Source organism: Muntiacus reevesi, chromosome 20, assembly GCF_963930625.1.
Source record: "Muntiacus reevesi chromosome 20, mMunRee1.1, whole genome shotgun sequence".
Lineage (NCBI taxonomy): Eukaryota > Metazoa > Chordata > Mammalia > Artiodactyla > Cervidae > Muntiacus > Muntiacus reevesi.
The window spans coordinates 10,397,514-10,413,659 of NC_089268.1; the positions used below are offsets into that span (position 1 = coordinate 10,397,514).

The 16,146-nt window shown below is 58.3% G+C and overlaps 2 protein-coding genes across 8 annotated transcripts; one reads left to right on the forward strand and one right to left on the reverse strand.

The window, feature by feature from the left end:
• Window positions 1-1,056: 1,056 nt before the first annotated feature.
• On the forward strand, window positions 1,057-10,113 carry HMGA1 (high mobility group AT-hook 1). Of its 5 annotated transcripts, XM_065912103.1 has the most exons (6): window positions 1,057-1,189; window positions 1,454-1,576; window positions 4,745-4,922; window positions 6,712-6,795; window positions 7,391-7,445; window positions 8,786-10,113. In XM_065912103.1, exons 3-6 carry the CDS (start codon window positions 4,788-4,790, stop codon window positions 8,986-8,988), a joined length of 477 nt encoding a protein of 158 aa, XP_065768175.1. In that variant the 5' UTR covers window positions 1,057-1,189; window positions 1,454-1,576; window positions 4,745-4,787; the 3' UTR covers window positions 8,989-10,113. The 5 variants fall into 5 exon arrangements, with proteins under 5 accessions (XP_065768175.1, XP_065768177.1, XP_065768178.1 ...); XM_065912105.1 differs by lacking the exon at window positions 1,057-1,189 and having other exon boundaries at window positions 1,290-1,576; window positions 4,745-4,889; XM_065912106.1 differs by lacking the exon at window positions 1,057-1,189 and having other exon boundaries at window positions 1,296-1,576; window positions 7,391-7,441; window positions 8,783-8,971.
• Window positions 10,114-10,234: 121 nt separating this feature from the next.
• On the reverse strand, window positions 10,235-12,914 carry SMIM29 (small integral membrane protein 29). Of its 3 annotated transcripts, none has more exons than XM_065912110.1 (5): window positions 12,777-12,914; window positions 11,352-11,535; window positions 11,147-11,172; window positions 10,782-10,848; window positions 10,235-10,643 (listed from the first exon to the last, which is right to left on the reverse strand). In XM_065912110.1, exons 2-5 carry the CDS (start codon window positions 11,460-11,462, stop codon window positions 10,578-10,580), a joined length of 270 nt encoding a protein of 89 aa, XP_065768182.1. In that variant the 5' UTR covers window positions 11,463-11,535; window positions 12,777-12,914; the 3' UTR covers window positions 10,235-10,577. The 3 variants fall into 3 exon arrangements, with proteins under 3 accessions (XP_065768182.1, XP_065768180.1, XP_065768181.1); XM_065912108.1 differs by having other exon boundaries at window positions 10,782-10,887; XM_065912109.1 differs by lacking the exon at window positions 12,777-12,914 and adding an exon at window positions 12,326-12,697 and having other exon boundaries at window positions 10,782-10,887.
• Between the last annotated feature and the right edge of the window lie 3,232 nt (window positions 12,915-16,146).

A 16,146-nucleotide genomic window follows, 5' to 3' on the forward strand; every position in this document is an offset into this window, starting at 1 on the left:
GAGACTATAGAGAAACATGAGTCACAACCGTGTGTCACTGGGCCGCACTGCGAGTCCCTGCATCACGGAGAGATGGGGAAGGCCGCCTCGGGGACCAGGGGCGGGGAAGTGCGCCCGAGAAGGCCCCGGGCCCGGCCTGCAGGGCGCGCCCCTGACAGCGCCCTTTCTTCCCACCACCGCCCTCCCCGCCATCTTCCCACTTGGGCTGCCTTCTCGTTCGCGCAATAGGTCTTTGTGGCGCCAGGCGTGGCGGGTATAGCGTGCGCAGACTCATTCCTTGCCCTCAGAGTGCTTCCAGGCGACCACCGGCTCATGCTTTATTTAAATAAAAAAAGTCACAGCGGAAAGGGCCAGGGCACCCACTGGGACCGTTGGTCTCCACAACACCATCCGGGTCATTTAAAAGGAATGCGCCCTCCCCTCAGGTTTACCTTTAGAGGAGCCAATCGTTGGCCTCGCGTGGAAGCCGCACCTTGATTATAGTTCACTCGGACCCACTAAATCTAAACTCTGGATCTCGCAAGTTTCACGTTCAAGTTTCACAAGACCTTACATTTCACCAGTCAGCCACACATGGGCTGGCACCGAAATGCACACGCTGACACCTGTCCGCCCAAGGGAAACTCTAAGGAGCCGGTTATCTAGGCGGAGGGGGCGGCGGGTAGGCCGTGGGACTCTCCAACCGGCGCCCGCGCAGACCCCCGCAGGCACCGGCGCCCGCGCACATTCACGCGCCCGCGGGCACCAGGCCTAACGCCCGGAAGGCCCAAGAGGCGTCTCTCCCGCGGGCCCACTCCACGCAGAGAGGACGCCCGCCTTCTGGGAAGGGCTTCCTGGCGACCCCTCTCAATAGCTCCCCACGTCTGCCGGCCTGGGACTGCGGGGAGGGGGCCGCGGCCTCTGGGCCCCGGCCCGGCCCCCCTGCGCGCCCGCCCCCAGACGCCCGTCTCCACACGGCCCTAGCCGTCGTCAGCACCCACCCGCGCGGCGGCGGCGGGCGGCCGCCCTTTTAAATCCCCAGGCTCATTTGCATGGTCCCGCCTCCCCCGGTGACACGGCTGGCGCGGGCGGGCCCGTCCCCCCTGCCCCTGGGTCGCTCTTTTTAAGCTCCCCTGAGCCGGGGCTGCGCTCCTCTAATTGGGACTCCGAGCCCGGGCTATTTCTGGCCCTGGCGCGGCTCCAAGAAGGCGTGAGTTCGCGGCCCCTCCGGTGGCTTCTTTTTTTTTTTTTTTTTAATATCTATCATTTAAATAAATTATTTATTTATTGAGGCCGCGCACGGGCCGTGCCTAGCTTCCTGCCCCTCGCCATCCTTCGGGGGAGGTGGAATATTTTTGTTCCCCACCCCCACCCCCCCCGGCCTGGATGTGACATATAAATACCCCGTGGGGGCCAGGGCGGCGAGCACGCGGCGGCGGCCTCTGAGCGCTTCTGCTCTCTCTCCCGGTTTCAGATCCGCATTTGCTACCAGCGGCGGCGGCGGCGGCGGCGGCGGAGCCAGGCCGGTCCTCAGCGCCCAGCACCGTCGCTCCCGGCAGCTCGGAGCGCGCACCGCAGGCCGGCAGCCGAGCTCGCGGTGAGTCCGTCCCGAGGCCGGCGGCGGAGGGGGGCGCCCGCGCCGCGGCCGCACGCCGCCCCCTCCTGCAAGCCGCCCCGGGGCTGCAGCGCGCGCCTCCGGCTTTATTCCCAGGCCGGGGCTGCGCGAGCCGCCGGCGGGGGAGGGCCGCGCGGCGCGGGGGGGGTGGGCGGCGGGGCCCGGCGGCGTGGGGAGGGCGCCCGCACCCCTGCCCCCGCGCCGCGGGCGCCGTGCGGGGGGCGGGGACCCGGGAGAAGCGCGCGGTGGGGGAGGGGGCGCGCGGCTGCGGCTAGCGCGAGTCGTGCACCCGGCGGCTCTCGGTGCACCTCGCGCGGCCGCCGCTCCCGCCCGAGCCCGAGCCCGAGCCCGGGCCTGTGCCGTGGGGGCGGGGAGAGGGGCAGGCTGGGGCGCGGCGGGAGAGCCGGGGGCCGGGCGGCCCCGCAGCCTGGGGAAGTTCTCTAAGTGGGGGGGGGGCGGGAACCCGGGCGGGAACCCCGCAATTCGGCCTGAACTCCGGGCTCGGCCTTTTATCCCGGCGCTCGCTCCGCAGCCGAGGCCGACTCCCTGGCCTGGGTTTGGGGCTTCACCCCGACCCCACCTCTGGCCCAGCCTGCGCCTCTTCAGCCTCCGGGGCCCGGTCTGCCCTCCACCCCCACAAACTGGTTTCTCTGCTTTGCTGGGCTCTGTTGGAACTAGTCCCTTTGACTCCCCGTTTCATTTTTTTTTTTTCAACTGGGGCTTTTATTTTGCGGGGAGGGCGCGGAGGGAGGCGGCTTTCTTCCTCTCCCCCGCGCGCGCCAGGTTTCCTGCCCCAAGGCGGGCTCGGGTGCCCCCTCTGGCAGGAAGTGGGGCCGGGTGCACCCTCGTGGCGGTGCATGCGGTCGGGGTGCACCGGTTTCCCGCGCCTGCACCCGCGGCCTGCGCCCCTCCCCCCGCGCGCCCCGGCCCCTCGTCCCTCCGGCCGACCAGCAGCGGCCGGGCGCAGACACTTGCAGAGTCACCCTGGGCCCGGGTCTGGAGTAGGGGCGACAGGGGCTTTACCAGTCCCTAGGCGGGTAAGGAAACTGGCGGGCGAGAAGGGTCGCCAGGAACCCACTCCAACTTGCTCTGTGACCTTGGGCACCTCATCAACCCTTCCTCTAGGCTACTTTTTTGGGGGAAACGAGGCAGTCCCATGGTGATTTTCTAGAGTCATGACCACGGATTACCTTAGCGTTTGTGGAGCCCACATTGTGTGGAGGGGACTAGTCTGAGGCCCGAAAAGGCTTATTACCGACGATAGGATTGAAGTTGGGCCTCAAACGTGGCTTCACCAAGCCAGGCCTCCCTGATGTTCAGAAACAGGTGGAAGAGACAAGCATTTGTTGGTCTCACCAGAGAGGGCCTCAGGCCTTAATGCAGTTCATGGAGGCCTGGATCTGGGGTGGGGGTGAGCGGATTAAAGGGTCCCCAGCAGCAAGAAGTGGGGGAAACACCAGACGCCCTCAACAGGGTCCCCAGGAAGGCTGGGCTGGGCTGGGCCTTCTGGGATTAGTGGCTGGCTTCGCCCAACTAGAACCCCCTCTCGGAGGGGGCCTCTAGCAAACCTCATGTGAGGTCAGCGCTCATTTAGCTGATTAATTTTGATGTTTAGTTTTGAAGGGGGATCTGTGGTGTAATGTAAGATTCTAATCACGGCCTGTAATTACAGAGCAGGCCAAGCCACTAATGATGGAGCAGGATAAATCACCAACCACCTTGTTTAAAAGGGTCTTCAAGTCTGAAATATTATGAAATGGAATAATTACCAGACGAAGTCTCGCCGTCTGGAGCATTTCAATACTTGAGGATCAGGGGCCTCAGGCCCCTCTTAACAATCAGAAGTTTGTAAAAAAAAAAAAAAAAAAGGCTTTCCTCTCTTTGGGTTAAAATTGGAAATAGTCTGAATCTGAAAAGGGAGAGTCATTTTCAAATGTTCTAGTTCTCATTTTGATTGGAATGAACCTTTCAGTTGTTTAAGTGTTTTTAATTTTTACCTGGTTTGATTCTTGCTGCAGTCTGCAGACGTAGGCAAGACAGGTGGAGGAGCATCATTACCCCCATTTTATAGGTTGAGGGGCTTTTCCGGAAGTGGAGCCACTTGGGCCCACCCTTTGCCAAGGGCAGCCTCCCAGGACAAATCTGTCTGTAACTTGGGGATAATTACTGGGAGGATAGGAGTGGGGGTCCCTTGCTGCCCTTTCTCAGCCTCTGGAAGACTCCCAAACACAGGTGCAGGTGCCCCTTGCAGAAAGTGGTTTGACATGAATTCTGTATTTGTAGGACTGATTAAGTCCAGACAGTTCTCTTAAGAAGAGGGAATATGCTAGAAAAGGACCAGGGCGCTTTGAGGATCAGCCCTCCTAGGGCTTCAGGGGGTCAGCTAGCATCTTCTCCCTCTCAGTTGGAGAAGTTCCTGCCCCTCATTTGAGGAAGCATCAAAGAGAAGGATGCTGTCTGACTCCAGGTGGGTGGGCGCAGGCTGGGGGGAAGAGGAGACTTCCCTTTCAGCTCTGGGTGGTTTCTTTCTTTTCCTCCCCGTACCTCACCCACTGCAGTTTTAGCCCCCATTTCCCAAATTGTCCGCATCTTTGACCCTCCAAGGTTTAACCCAGGGAGAGGGAAGCAGAGAGAACTGGTGGGGCCCTGGGCAGTGCTATGGACAAGGTGGCCAGGGACTGATGGCATGGCTGCCAGGTAGATGTGCAGGGCTCCTTCCTGCTCACCTTTCCTCCCTTGTTCCCCGCGAGCTACCCAGGCTCGACTTGCTTTTAAAAGAGAAGGGGCAGCACAGTGGACAGGAGGGCCCTGGCAGTCTGAGGACCATCTTACCCACACCTCAGCCAGGGCGGCCTCACCCACGGCCAGGTCTGGGCTGGCTGCGCTCTTGAGCCGGGCCAAGAGTGGGGGTGGCAGGGCAACAAAGAGCCCTTCTGAGCGGGAGATAAGGCGCTGATTAGGGCCAACGGCCCAGCCCCACCCTGCGGTCTGCACGCTGGGCTGGGCAGGCAACCCTAGGCCAGGGTGGGAGTCCTGGGGATCCCTGGGAGCAGGCAGTTTCCTGCTGGGCGTTTCTTGGGCGGGAGTGGTGAGGGTTTGGAGGTGGCTAACGCAAGAAGTTTCATCTAAAACACTTTTCCCGCCTCCCAGCATCCCAGCCGTCGCTCCTCACCTGCTCTGCTGACGAGGGAAGATGAGCGAGTCGAGCTCGAAGTCCAGCCAGCCCCTGGCCTCCAAGCAGGAAAAGGACGGCGCTGAGAAGCGAGGGCGGGGCCGGCCTCGCAAGCAGCCTCCGGTGAGTCCTGGGACCGCGCTGGTAGGGAGTCAGGTGGGTGTCCAAACCTTCACCTCGGTTTACCTCTTTGGGCTAGGGAGGTGCCCAGCATCTTGGCAGGTGAAAACAGGACTGGCAGGGTGTGACATCATTCCTATATACATGTGTTCTCCCCACACATGTATCTCGGCATCCCTGGTGCCCGAGACCCCCGGAGAGAAGTGTGGCCCAAGGGAGCGCCGAACCTGGGTCAGAGCGTTCAAGCCAGGAGTGAGCCTGTAGTCATGCAGGCGGGAGCTTACACTGGTAAACCATTCACCCTTTATTTCCAGTCCATTGTGGACCAGTGTATTGAAGTGTGGTGGCTCAGTGGTAAAGAATCTATCTGCCTGCCAAGCAGGAGATGCAGGTTCAATCCCTGGGTCAGGAAGATCCCCTGGAGGAGTAAACGGCAATTCACTCCAGTATTCTTGCCCGGGAAATCCCATGGACAGAGGAGCCTAGGAGGCTATAGTCCTTGGAGCCGTTAAAAGAGCTGGACGTGACTTGGCGACTAAACAACAATAAAGATGAATTATAGAAACATGAACGTTTACATGTGTAAGCCCAGCAGTGCACATGATAGCACTTTGTTAACTTACTTAATAGTCACTATCCGTTTCTGTAGTTCTTCATCCTGGGGCAGTAATAGTTTCTGGGCCAGCACCTGTTCGTGGGCTTCCTTGAGTGACCCTGCATTGGGCTTTGCCTGGTTCTGTAAAAGCCCAGAAAGTTTAAAACATTGGGGAGTTGGTGGCAGACCCCTGGTTCCGGGCGCCCCAGGGAGCTTGACCAGTCAGGCTGTGTGGGCCACCTGTTAATGTGGTGGAGACCTTGGTCTCTCTCTTGAGAGGCAGCTGTGGGTGAAGCCCCGTTCCTTCCCTTTCCTGGGGGAAAGAGAGGGAAAGGAACTGAAGCTGATCCTCGTCCAGCAGGCCCCAGGGGCCCCCACCCCCGCCCCCATTGGGGATCTCTGAACTCACTCTTCGGGAGCTGTGAGGAGTCTCACAGGCAGTGGAATTCATCTGCTGCTTTCAGAGCCCTGTTCACGTGTGAAGAAGTCGCCCCCTTAGTCCGATTCCTTTTGCCTCCCCCTGCTGCCTGTGGGCTTGTCGGTGAGGGGTGTCAGAGAAGGGATGTGGGGTTACTGGGCGATGAACAGCCCACGAGCAGCCGCCCTGGGAAACCACCGCTGATGGGCCTTTATTGTCCGGCTTCTGTGCATTATGTAGCAGCTTTTTATTCAGTCTCAGACTTTAATTAAAGTTTCAGTGGCCCAAATGGCAGGGGTCTCTGGGGTTCCAAGATGTTGACATAACTCCTCCCTAACAGGTAACCTGGAGGGAGTCTGGTTTGCAGGTAGAGCTGGAAGCTCCCTCTAGGGGAAGGGGGCATCCTTTCCCCTCTTCTGCATCCGTGCCTTCTGGCAGGGGTGGGGGTGGGGTGGGCAGTGATCACAGCCCAGTGCTAGAGACTTGTCCTGTCTTCATTAAGCGTCTGGCCCAAGATCCGAGAGCTGGTCAGAGGCCGAGCTGGGGTGTGGACAGAACGGCCTTGCGTCTTTCTGCCCCCATGACACCCTTCCCAGAGGCCTTCTGGTGTCTTTGCTGTCACAGAGAAGCTACCGGAAAGGCTTTGCAAAAGAAAGTCAGGTGGAGAACCTGAATCCCAAGGGTCACCTGCCAGGGTTCCTGTGGATTCCGGAGGTGGGGCAGACCGCTGCTGGGCTGGGGCAGAGGGCTCTGTCCTGAAGGGGGCGGGGCAGGGGCTTCCGCATCTCTGACCGTCCCATCTGTCTTTACAGAAGGAGCCCAGCGAAGTGCCAACACCTAAGAGACCTCGGGGCCGACCGAAGGGGAGCAAAAACAAGGGTGCCGCCAAGACCCGGGTGAGGCCTGCGGGGGGCCCTTGGCCCTAACAGCAGCCGTGGGAGGCCTGGTCTTTTCCTCATTCTCTGCACCTGCTTCTGGCATATGGGTGGTGATGGGCCTTGGCCCGCCCAGGACAGTGGGGAAGTTAGGTGTCGAGCAGGTTTCCTGGTCTGCAGAGGCAAGCTGGGAGGGAAGAGCAAGGGGGCAACTCCACCCTGGGCTGAAACTGTCACCTTCTCTGCGGGAGGTCCCCTGGCTCCTGCAGGAATGAGGAGGGAGGCCAGATTCACAGTGGCATCAGCCTTTCAGAGAAGTTGTTTTGTTTTTTATTTTATTTTTTCTAAGACACGACTCATATCCTCTTGAGTCATGGGTGGAGGAGGGAGTGGGGGGGGGGCGTGTGTGTATGTTGGGGGGGGGGGCTGTGTGGCTGGCCAGTCATCACCAGCTGGACTCGGGTGGGCCCGCCAGGGTGGGAGTCCCGGGCTGCCTGAGCTGGCGAAGGTGGGTCCACCCCTCCCTGCTCTTCCCTCACCATCCAGGGCACTGGTTATGGGGTGGGCTCCGACAGGGACATTTTTGACTTAGTGGATCTTTTCTCTGACCATCTAGAAAACCACCACAACTCCAGGGAGAAAACCAAGGGGCAGACCCAAAAAACTGGTAGGTGATTGGGGCAGAGGCAGCTCGGTTCTTCTGGGGAGACTGTTAGAGTGAGTGACGCTCCATCCTCTGCGCCCACAGAGGAGACAGCTCTCCCTGACCTGCAGGGCCGGCAGCGCTGGGACTTCACATTTTCACCCAGGCCTGGGGAGGGGAAGGGGTTTGTCCAGGGCCCCCACACTCCTGGCCTTCAGCTCAGGGCTTCTGAAAAGCTGTGTCCATGAGAAGTGCGGGGTCCCAGGTACAAACCAGGCCAGGCTCCCTGCCCTGCCTTACTGGGGGGTGGTTCTTCTTATCTTTTCCTTCCCCTGCTTCTGGTTCACCTTGAGGTCACATGGTAGCGTTACCCACCCCACCCCACCACCACCCCCACCATTGTAGTAATGAGGGAGGAGGAGGGAGGTTTAAGCAGCAGCAGTAGAGGAGCTCAACTCTGGGAAGGGGGTGGGTCACAGCCCGTTGGGTGGGAGCTGAGGCTCGGTGCCCCGAGGACGCTGCTCCTCACAGGGGCCCCACCCCCGTCTGGGCCCCCAGACAGCTGGGAGCGGCGGCCGGCGGGCTGATCCCAGAGATCTTCCGGGGTGCCGCTGCAGTCGGGGCCCTCCCACCCTGTCCTCCCCGCAGCTCGTTCCTCGAGCTGTGTGAGCTGAGCCACCACCGGCTGAGGGGGGCTTGGGGTGCTGGCAGGGCCCCAAGAGTGAGTAACAGGAAACGGGTTGTTTTGGAGTTTGTGCCTGGCACGGGGGCCCTGTGTGGTGTCCCGACATTCCCGCCCAGTGAGTGAGCCCCGGCCGGCACACACTTCCCCTTGCTCCCCGCCCTGGCCTGGGGTCAGCCCGCGGCCGTGGCCCCTCCACCGCCCAGCAGCTGACCCTGCAGGCCGCTGAGGCCACCTGGTTCCCACCTGGTCCCCCGGAGAAGGGGGCTCAGCAGCCTGCAGCCACCCCTGCCCTCCCCTCTCCTCTCCCTGGCCGCCGTCTCCCTCCCCAGGACCAGGCACTTCCTCGCCAACAGGAGCCCAGGCGTGCCCTGGGCTCTGCCAGGAGCCCCCTGCCCCCCTGGGCCTAGGGGCTGAGGGGCCTGGCTGTGTGTGACAGCAGCATGTGTGCGGTTTTTTTTTTTCTCCCTCTCTTTAAATTCTTCCTTTTTTATGAATGAAACTGGGCCGTAGAGGTTGCTGAGTCACCCACACACTCAGCCCTGACTCATCCCCCTTCTGGAGAGGCCAGGCGTGCAGGGGGGGCGGGTGGGGGCGAGCTTGGCCTCTGGGGGCGGCAGCGGAGGAGGGGGCGGGCCTGGCATGCTCCTGATGGCCCTGCCCCCCCCCCCCCCCCCCCGCAGGAGAAGGAGGAAGAGGAGGGCATCTCGCAGGAGTCCTCAGAGGAGGAGCAGTGACCGCCGCCCGCTCCCTCCAGAGGAGCAGTTTCCTTCTGGGACTGGACAGCTCCGCTCTGCTCCCACCCCCCCCAGGCCCTCCCCGCCCCCCACCTGCACCCTCCCCACCACACTACACCGCACACCAGCCACTGCAGGGTCCCTGGGCCTGAGTGGGGAGCTGCTCCCTTTGATTTCAGGTCCCAGCGACCCCTCACCCACCTGCCACACCCACCCTCCCAGACAAAGCTGACTTCCACTTAGCCGCTCCCCTGCTCCCTGTGTGGTGGGGGCCTTGCTGGCTGGGCTCTCGGTTTGGGGATCCCCTCTGCCTCTCCCCTCTGGCTTCCCATTAAGGGGCCTCGGAGAGCTCCCCTGGCCTTAAAAGGGGCCCAAGCCCCATCTCATCCTCTCATTCGGACACGCCCCACTCCACTGTACTAGCGGCAGCAGGTGCGGCCACTGGAGAGGGGTGACCGCCCAGAGATGCCCCCCACCATCCCCGACCGACCTGTGTCTCTCTGGGGGTGGCTCACACCCTCTCTCCTTCCCACCTTGCCTCGTCCCCACACTCGGTGGGGCCACCCTCTTGGGGGCTCAGGAAGGAAGGTAGGAATGTAAGCCCCCTCCCAGTTCTAGGCAGACTCCAGCCCACCTTGCCCTCACCCTGGAATCCTGTTGCAATGATGGAAAGAGTCCCCTTTATCCAGGTGAGGCCCAGGAGGCCTGGGCTTTCTGCAGCAGCCACTTGTGGCCAGCTGGAGCCACTCCCCACCCCGTCTGCTTCCGCTCCAGGCCTCAGTTTCCCCTCCTTCCTTGCCTCGGGGCACTAATAACAAGGAGCTAGTCTTGCCCACTCCCGCCCTCCTGCTCCTTCCCACCCCCCAAGGTTCTGGTTCCATCTTTCCTCTGTTCACAAACTACCTCTGGACAGTTGTGTTGTTTTTTGTTAAATGTTTCATTCTTAGACATCCGTCATTGCTGCTGCTACCAGCGCCAAATGTCCATCCTCATTGCCTCCTGTTCTGCCCACGTCCCCCTCCTCCAAGAAGCTCTTAGGGGAAGGGGCCTGGAGCAAAGCAGGCTGGGTACTGACTCCCCCAGTCCCAGGGAAGGTGGGGTCCTGCCCCTAGGATGCTGCAGCAGAGGAGGGGGGGCCTATGTTGACTGTCAGGTGTAGGGGCCACCTTCTCCACCTGTTCTGTCAGGGAGGAGGTAGCCATTATTTGTCCCAGCCTGGGGCTCCCCTCTGGTTTCCTATTTGCAGTTACTTGAATAAAAAAATATCCTTTTCTGGACTGAGTCTTTTTTGTGGTGGGTGCCTGGAACAGGGAAGAGTAGAAACCAAGGCGCTCTAGTGAGTGAGTGAAAGAGAAAGCACAAGAGGTAAGCCCCTCTTGAAGACATCAACTACACCCCTAGCCACAAAACATTTTATTTACAAAATATATATACTGAATATACATTAGGCCCTGTCACCATGGGAACCGCTCCAAAGCTAAGCCTGGGAGGGCAAATCCCTACCTAATTCCAGCCACCCTTTTACTGATTAGTTCCTGGGAGTGGGTGATAGGTAGGCTCACCCCACAAAGGACTGAAGGCCTAGGACTGAGTGAGGAGGTGGGTCCGACGGAGGCTGGCAGCTCTGCGGGGCTTAAGAGCCGAGCTGGAGGGAAGGGTGCTGGGGGAGCAGCAGACTGCGGGGTCCCTGGAGGATCAGGACCCCATGGTTGCGGGGAGGGGCGGGGTCAGAGGGCTCAGGTCACGTCTTGACATCCAGCAAGGGCATCCGCTTGTGCTGGTAGCCACTCTGCCAGCCGTGGACCACCTGTGGCAGGGGAGACCAGGCCACAGCACAGCTTGGAGGGAGGAGCCTGACTGGCCCCGGCGGAAGCAGGTTCTGGCTTCAGGGCTGTGAGGAGAGCAGGCCCACCCCTGCTGGTTCTCTGTCCCCCCAAGTGCTCACCTTGGGGTCCCCCACGTCTGAGAGCAGCTCCTGCTCGGCTTCGTGCAGCTCCTCGGCAGGGTCGTAGCTGTACATGGGGAGCAGGTGATGGCGAAGCCGGTCCACCCTGGGGGGCACGGGGGTGCTCAGCCACGGCCCCCCACCTCCCTGCTCAGCCGTTTGCCCCAACAGGGCACCTCCAGCGGGTGCTGTTCAGGGTATGCTAGAGCTCTAAGGACACACGTCTGGGTAGGAAAAAAGCTAACAGTGGCATGCAGGGAACTCTAGGTTTGTCTAAGAATGACTGAGGGGGGGGTCTCAGGTCGTATGGGAAGGACTTTTAAGCAGAATGCAGCGGGGGTGGCACTCAGGGCGGGGACACTCACCGTTTTCTCTTCTGGATGTACATCACCTGTAACAGAGACACAGCACTGCAGAGGCGGCCGAGCCCAGGATGGCCCATGGGGGGACAGGGACCCACCTCCACACCCTCCTCTCCTGTGACAGGTGCTGTGTACAGGCTGGTCCGGGCCCACGCGCCCCTGCCTTAGCCAGAGTGTTGGGGTGTGTACGTGTGTGGAGGCTTCTTACCACAGCCACCACCACCCCGACCAGGGTGATGAGGAAGAAAGGCCCCAACACATAGCCCACCATGGAGTCGCTGTTGGCCTGTGGGGCATTGGGCACTGTGGTATTACTCATGACATCGGCAGCCGGAGGGCCGGGTAGTCAGCATGGGCAGTACTGCCTCGGGAGGGTGCCTCCCCTGGGCTCCCTGAAGAGGAGGAAAGTGAAAGTGAAGGTGAAAGTCGCTCAGTCATGTCCGACTTAGGCCAGAATACTGGAGTGGGTAGCCCTTCCCTTCGCCAGGGGATCTTCCCAACCCAGGGATCAAACCCAGGTCTCCCGCATTGCGGGCAGTTTCTTTACCAACTGAGCTATGAGGGAAGCCCAAAGAGGGGGAAGGAGGTTGTCAATTCCACCCAGGGTGACAGCCAGGCTCTGGATCCCTCCCTGAGATAGTAATAATACATGAAAACTAAGGTCAGGTCCGGAAAGGGGAGGGGGGCGCCTTCCAGGTCAGTGTGCTGGGCTGAACCCTCCAGTGACTCTCAGCAAATCCTGGGGGTGAAGGGCACGGAGGGGAGGCCAGACCCAGGGCCGAGTGCTGCCCTCAGGTGCTGGTGCTGGCCAAACATTTGCAGATACTAGTTACTGAAGGAAGGTTAGGTGGAGGTCCCCAGCTCCTGCCCCCTCCTCCTGAAGCACTGGGCTGCCAGAAGCTATCCACTGAAGCAAAATGGAGAGATTAGGTTAAAATACGGAGTCCTCACTGCAGCCAAGGGGTGAGGCAGGAGCATCTCCCCCCCCCCCCCACCCCAGCCTCGAGTCTAGTCCAGTGCCCACACTTCAGGTTATAGGTCCCAGGCCTTCGTTGTCCCTGGTGTCACTCCAGACATAGAACCTGGGCACCGTCTCCCTCATTGGTCTTGTGCTAGGGTGGACACCAGTGGGCAGGGCTGCGCTGCATCTGCGAGGTGATGTCACCTCCCCCTGGTCCTCACTCGGGGCTCCGCCCGGGTCCCTCCCCTCCTGGTCTGGGATGACAGGCGGAAGTGGAGAGGGTCAGCTCCCATGACAGATGCAAGGAGATTCTTCACGGGTGGCTGCACGCAGATGCCCCGAGGTCCGTGACCCCGGCTCGCCTGGGTTTCCATCGGAGGTTAAGGGCTGAGCCGCCTGTCTCGGTGCCCATGGGGGCTCCGGACTCTCCCAGTCGCACGCCCGTCCCGTGGTCGAGGGGACATTCCGAGGTAGGGAGGGTGACAGGCCGACCCTAGGATGCGGACCAGCAAGGGAGAGCGGGAGGTAGTTCCCATGGCGCTGGGAGGCTCAGGCCAGGGGAGGAAAACGTGAGGGGGCCGCAGAGCGACCCGAGTATCCTGGAATCCCGACACCCCGAGGCGTGGACTTGTACCGGCGCTCTACAGCCCATGCAACCCGGCCATGCCTTACCTCCCGCCGCTGCAGCCCGGAAAGGAACGCCCTCGTTTGGCTCCCGGGCCCCGGAAGAGCCAGCAGGCGCGTGATCAAAGGACCCGGGGAAACGGGCGGGGCCGCGGTATCGGGGTGCAGCCAATCCGATGGCCGCAGGCAGCCGGCCCCGGAGACTGCCGGAGCCGCCAATCCGGAGGCGGAGACAGCCGGGGCTGCAGCGCCCACGCCGCGGCGGCAGGGGGCAGCCGCGGGCTGCGCGGCGGCGCGGGGCGGGGCGGGGCGCGCGGCTTCCCGGCGTCCCGCGGGGCGGCCCCGGGGCGGCCGCGCTCCGAAGCTCTCGTGCAGGCCCGGGGCGTGGCGCGCGCGCCCCTCGCCCTGATGATCGGAGCTGGCTGCTGCTCTAATGTGCATCGCAGGCCCCGTGGGGCCTCCGTTAATGTCTGTGGAGCCCTCTAGGTCTCCTCGCGGCGTGACTGCCCGTCTGTGCTGAGCTCGGAGTGTGTAGGTGGGCCTAGGTTAGCCCCTGCCCGGCCTCGAACCTCGCGCCCAGCCACCCTCCCTCCTTGCGCCTTACTTATTACTCTTCGTGTTGGTAAAACAGGCTGCTGCAAGCAGCAAACGATGACATGAGTGGAGCCTAGCACACACATAGCATGCCCTGAATTTTTAAATTTCCCTGTTAACCTCTTTCCGGTTTTCTGGGGCACACACACACACAAAAGACCAGTGGGGTGATGTCCCTCTGCGTCACAATAGGTTTGCCAAGTAGGTTAAGATTAGGTCGAAGCTTCCGTGGGCTGATCATTAAAATGTCACACACTTAACTGGGGAAATTTGAGTAATATCGGTGGATTTTAGCAATGTCAGTATCCTAATGGTGATGTTATAGTTTTGCAAAAGTTAGCATTGGGGGAAGCTAGGCCAAGTGTAGAAGGGCTCTATCTCCATTATTTCTTACAACCGTAGGTAAACCTACAGTTCTCTCCCTCATCAGAATCACATGCAATTGGGAAAACTCTAGATTGGCGGGTAATAGAAAACACCCAGAACATAAAAGTTGTGGCAGCTGAACTAGGTTGAGATCCTCCTAGGTCCTCAGGGCGGTGTGCCTCCCCCTATTCTTTTTTTGACAGTCGGAGGATGCACACAGGGTCTTAGTTCCTCCACCAGTGATGGAACCTGTGCCGCTGGCTGTGGAAGCAGAGAGTCCTAACCACTGGACTGCCAGGGAATTCCCTGGGTCACCCTGTTCTTGCCAGAGACAGCCAATGGCCCAGATGTGGTTGAGCTACTTGGTCTGGTCAGGCCTCAGTCTTCTCAAGTCCTTCCAGAAGTGGTTAGATGAGAGCAGATCTGGTGCAGAGATGACCAGATTAGGAACCAGAAGACAGGTGGAAACTCGCCTCTTGCCTCCAGATACCACCATCTGACTGTGATGGAGAATCAGATAAAGGGAAAGAATGAGAGAAAAGCTTGGGTCTGAAACCTCCAGGCAAATTTCCTGGTATTCTCCGGGTTTTGGGTCTGGAGAGTAGGGAGACTGCCCATCAGGCTTCTGTTAGGAGGGCAGAGGGAGGAGGCCACCTCCCCAGGCAGGGCCTCCCCCACCTTCCAGGGAAGTAGGGATCAAGCAGTAGGTTTTAGAGCCCAGGGGCCCTTGGCTGCCCACACACTCAACCTTTGTTCCCATTCTCAGTATTTCCAACCACACATCTTGAGAGTCTAGTGGTCCTAGGAGCAGCCCTAGTGGTTGCATTAGCTAGACTAGTGTGTGGAAAGGCATGGGGTCTTTATTCCTAGGACAGAACACCATTCCAAGGTAGGCAGGGCAGGTGGGATGACCTCAGTTTACAAAGGAGCAAGCCGAGGTTCTGCGTGGTGTGATGACCTCCCAATGCCCTTGGTGTGATCCTCAAGGGGAAAGCAGAGTGGGCCCCAGTGGGGGGCCCTCTTCCTGGACAGCTCTGTGCTGGCAGCTGCTCTGGGATTGCGTGTGAGGCCTGGTTTGTTCCTGTGATGAGATGAACTGTGGTGGGTTAAATCCATATAATGTAAACCATAAAATTAATCATTTTTATTAATATTAATAAGTTAATAAGCCAAAAAAACAGATAAAATACAAGTAAAAATTCTCAAGTAATCCAAAAGAAGGCAGAAAAAGAGGAAAGGGTAACAAAGAGCAGATGAGAGAACCAGAAAACAAATAGGATGATAAACTGAAACCTAACTCTGTCATCACAGTAAAGGTAAATGGTCTAAACAGCACAGTTAAGGTACTTCCTTGGTGATCCAGTGATTTAAACTCCCCACTTCCACCCCAGGGGACATGAGCTTGACCCCTGGTCAAGGAACTAATATCCTGCATGCCACAAATAGCCAAAAAATAATAAAATGACCAACCCAATGAAAAGGCTGAGATTGTCAGAATGGATTAAAAAGTTAGACCCAATTATATGCTGCCCATAAGAAATGTATTTTGACTACAAAGACTCTTAACAGGATAAAAGTGAAAAGACACACCTTGTTTATGGTTGTCGAAAGAAAGCTGGGAGGGCGGTAATAAAATCAGATAAATTTGATTGCAGAGCAGAAAATATTACCAGAGATTAAAAAAAGGTCAATTCATAATGACACGATTAACTGAGGATAGACCAATTCTAAATGTTCACGTGCCCACTAAGACAGCTTCAAAATACATGAAACAAAAATGGACAACCCAGAGGAATCAGGTGGAGAGGGAGGTGGGAGGGGGGATCGGGATGGGGAATACATGTAACTCCATGGCTGATTCATGTCAATGTATGACAAAACCCACTGCAATGTTGTGAAGTAATTAGCCTCCAACTAATAAAAATAAATGAAAAAAAAATTTTTTTAAATGGATACAACTGTAAGAAAAAACAATCACAGTTTTAGTCAAAGATTTCAATACTACTGTGAATAATTGATAAAACAAGCAGAAAAATAATCAGCCAGAATTAAACTGGAACAACACTATCAACCAACTTGACATTTATAGAATATTGACATTTACAGACTATTCCACGTAACACCAGGAGGATACATAGTCTTAAGATCATATTCTTGGCCATAAAACAAGTCTCGATAAAAAGGATTCAAGTCATACAAAATATGTTTTCTGATCACAGTGGAATTATATTAGAAATCGTTAACAAAAAGACCCTTGTAAAATTCATAAATACTTAGAAAATGAATAGCACACCTCTGGATCAAAGAATAATTAGGAACTATTTTGAGCTAAATGGAAATGCAATGTATCAGAATTTGTGGGACATCTCTATTAGAGACAGAAATCTCTAGCACTAAATATCTATTTAAAAAAAGATGTCAATGACCTCAGCTTCCACCTGAAACCAAAGTATACAGA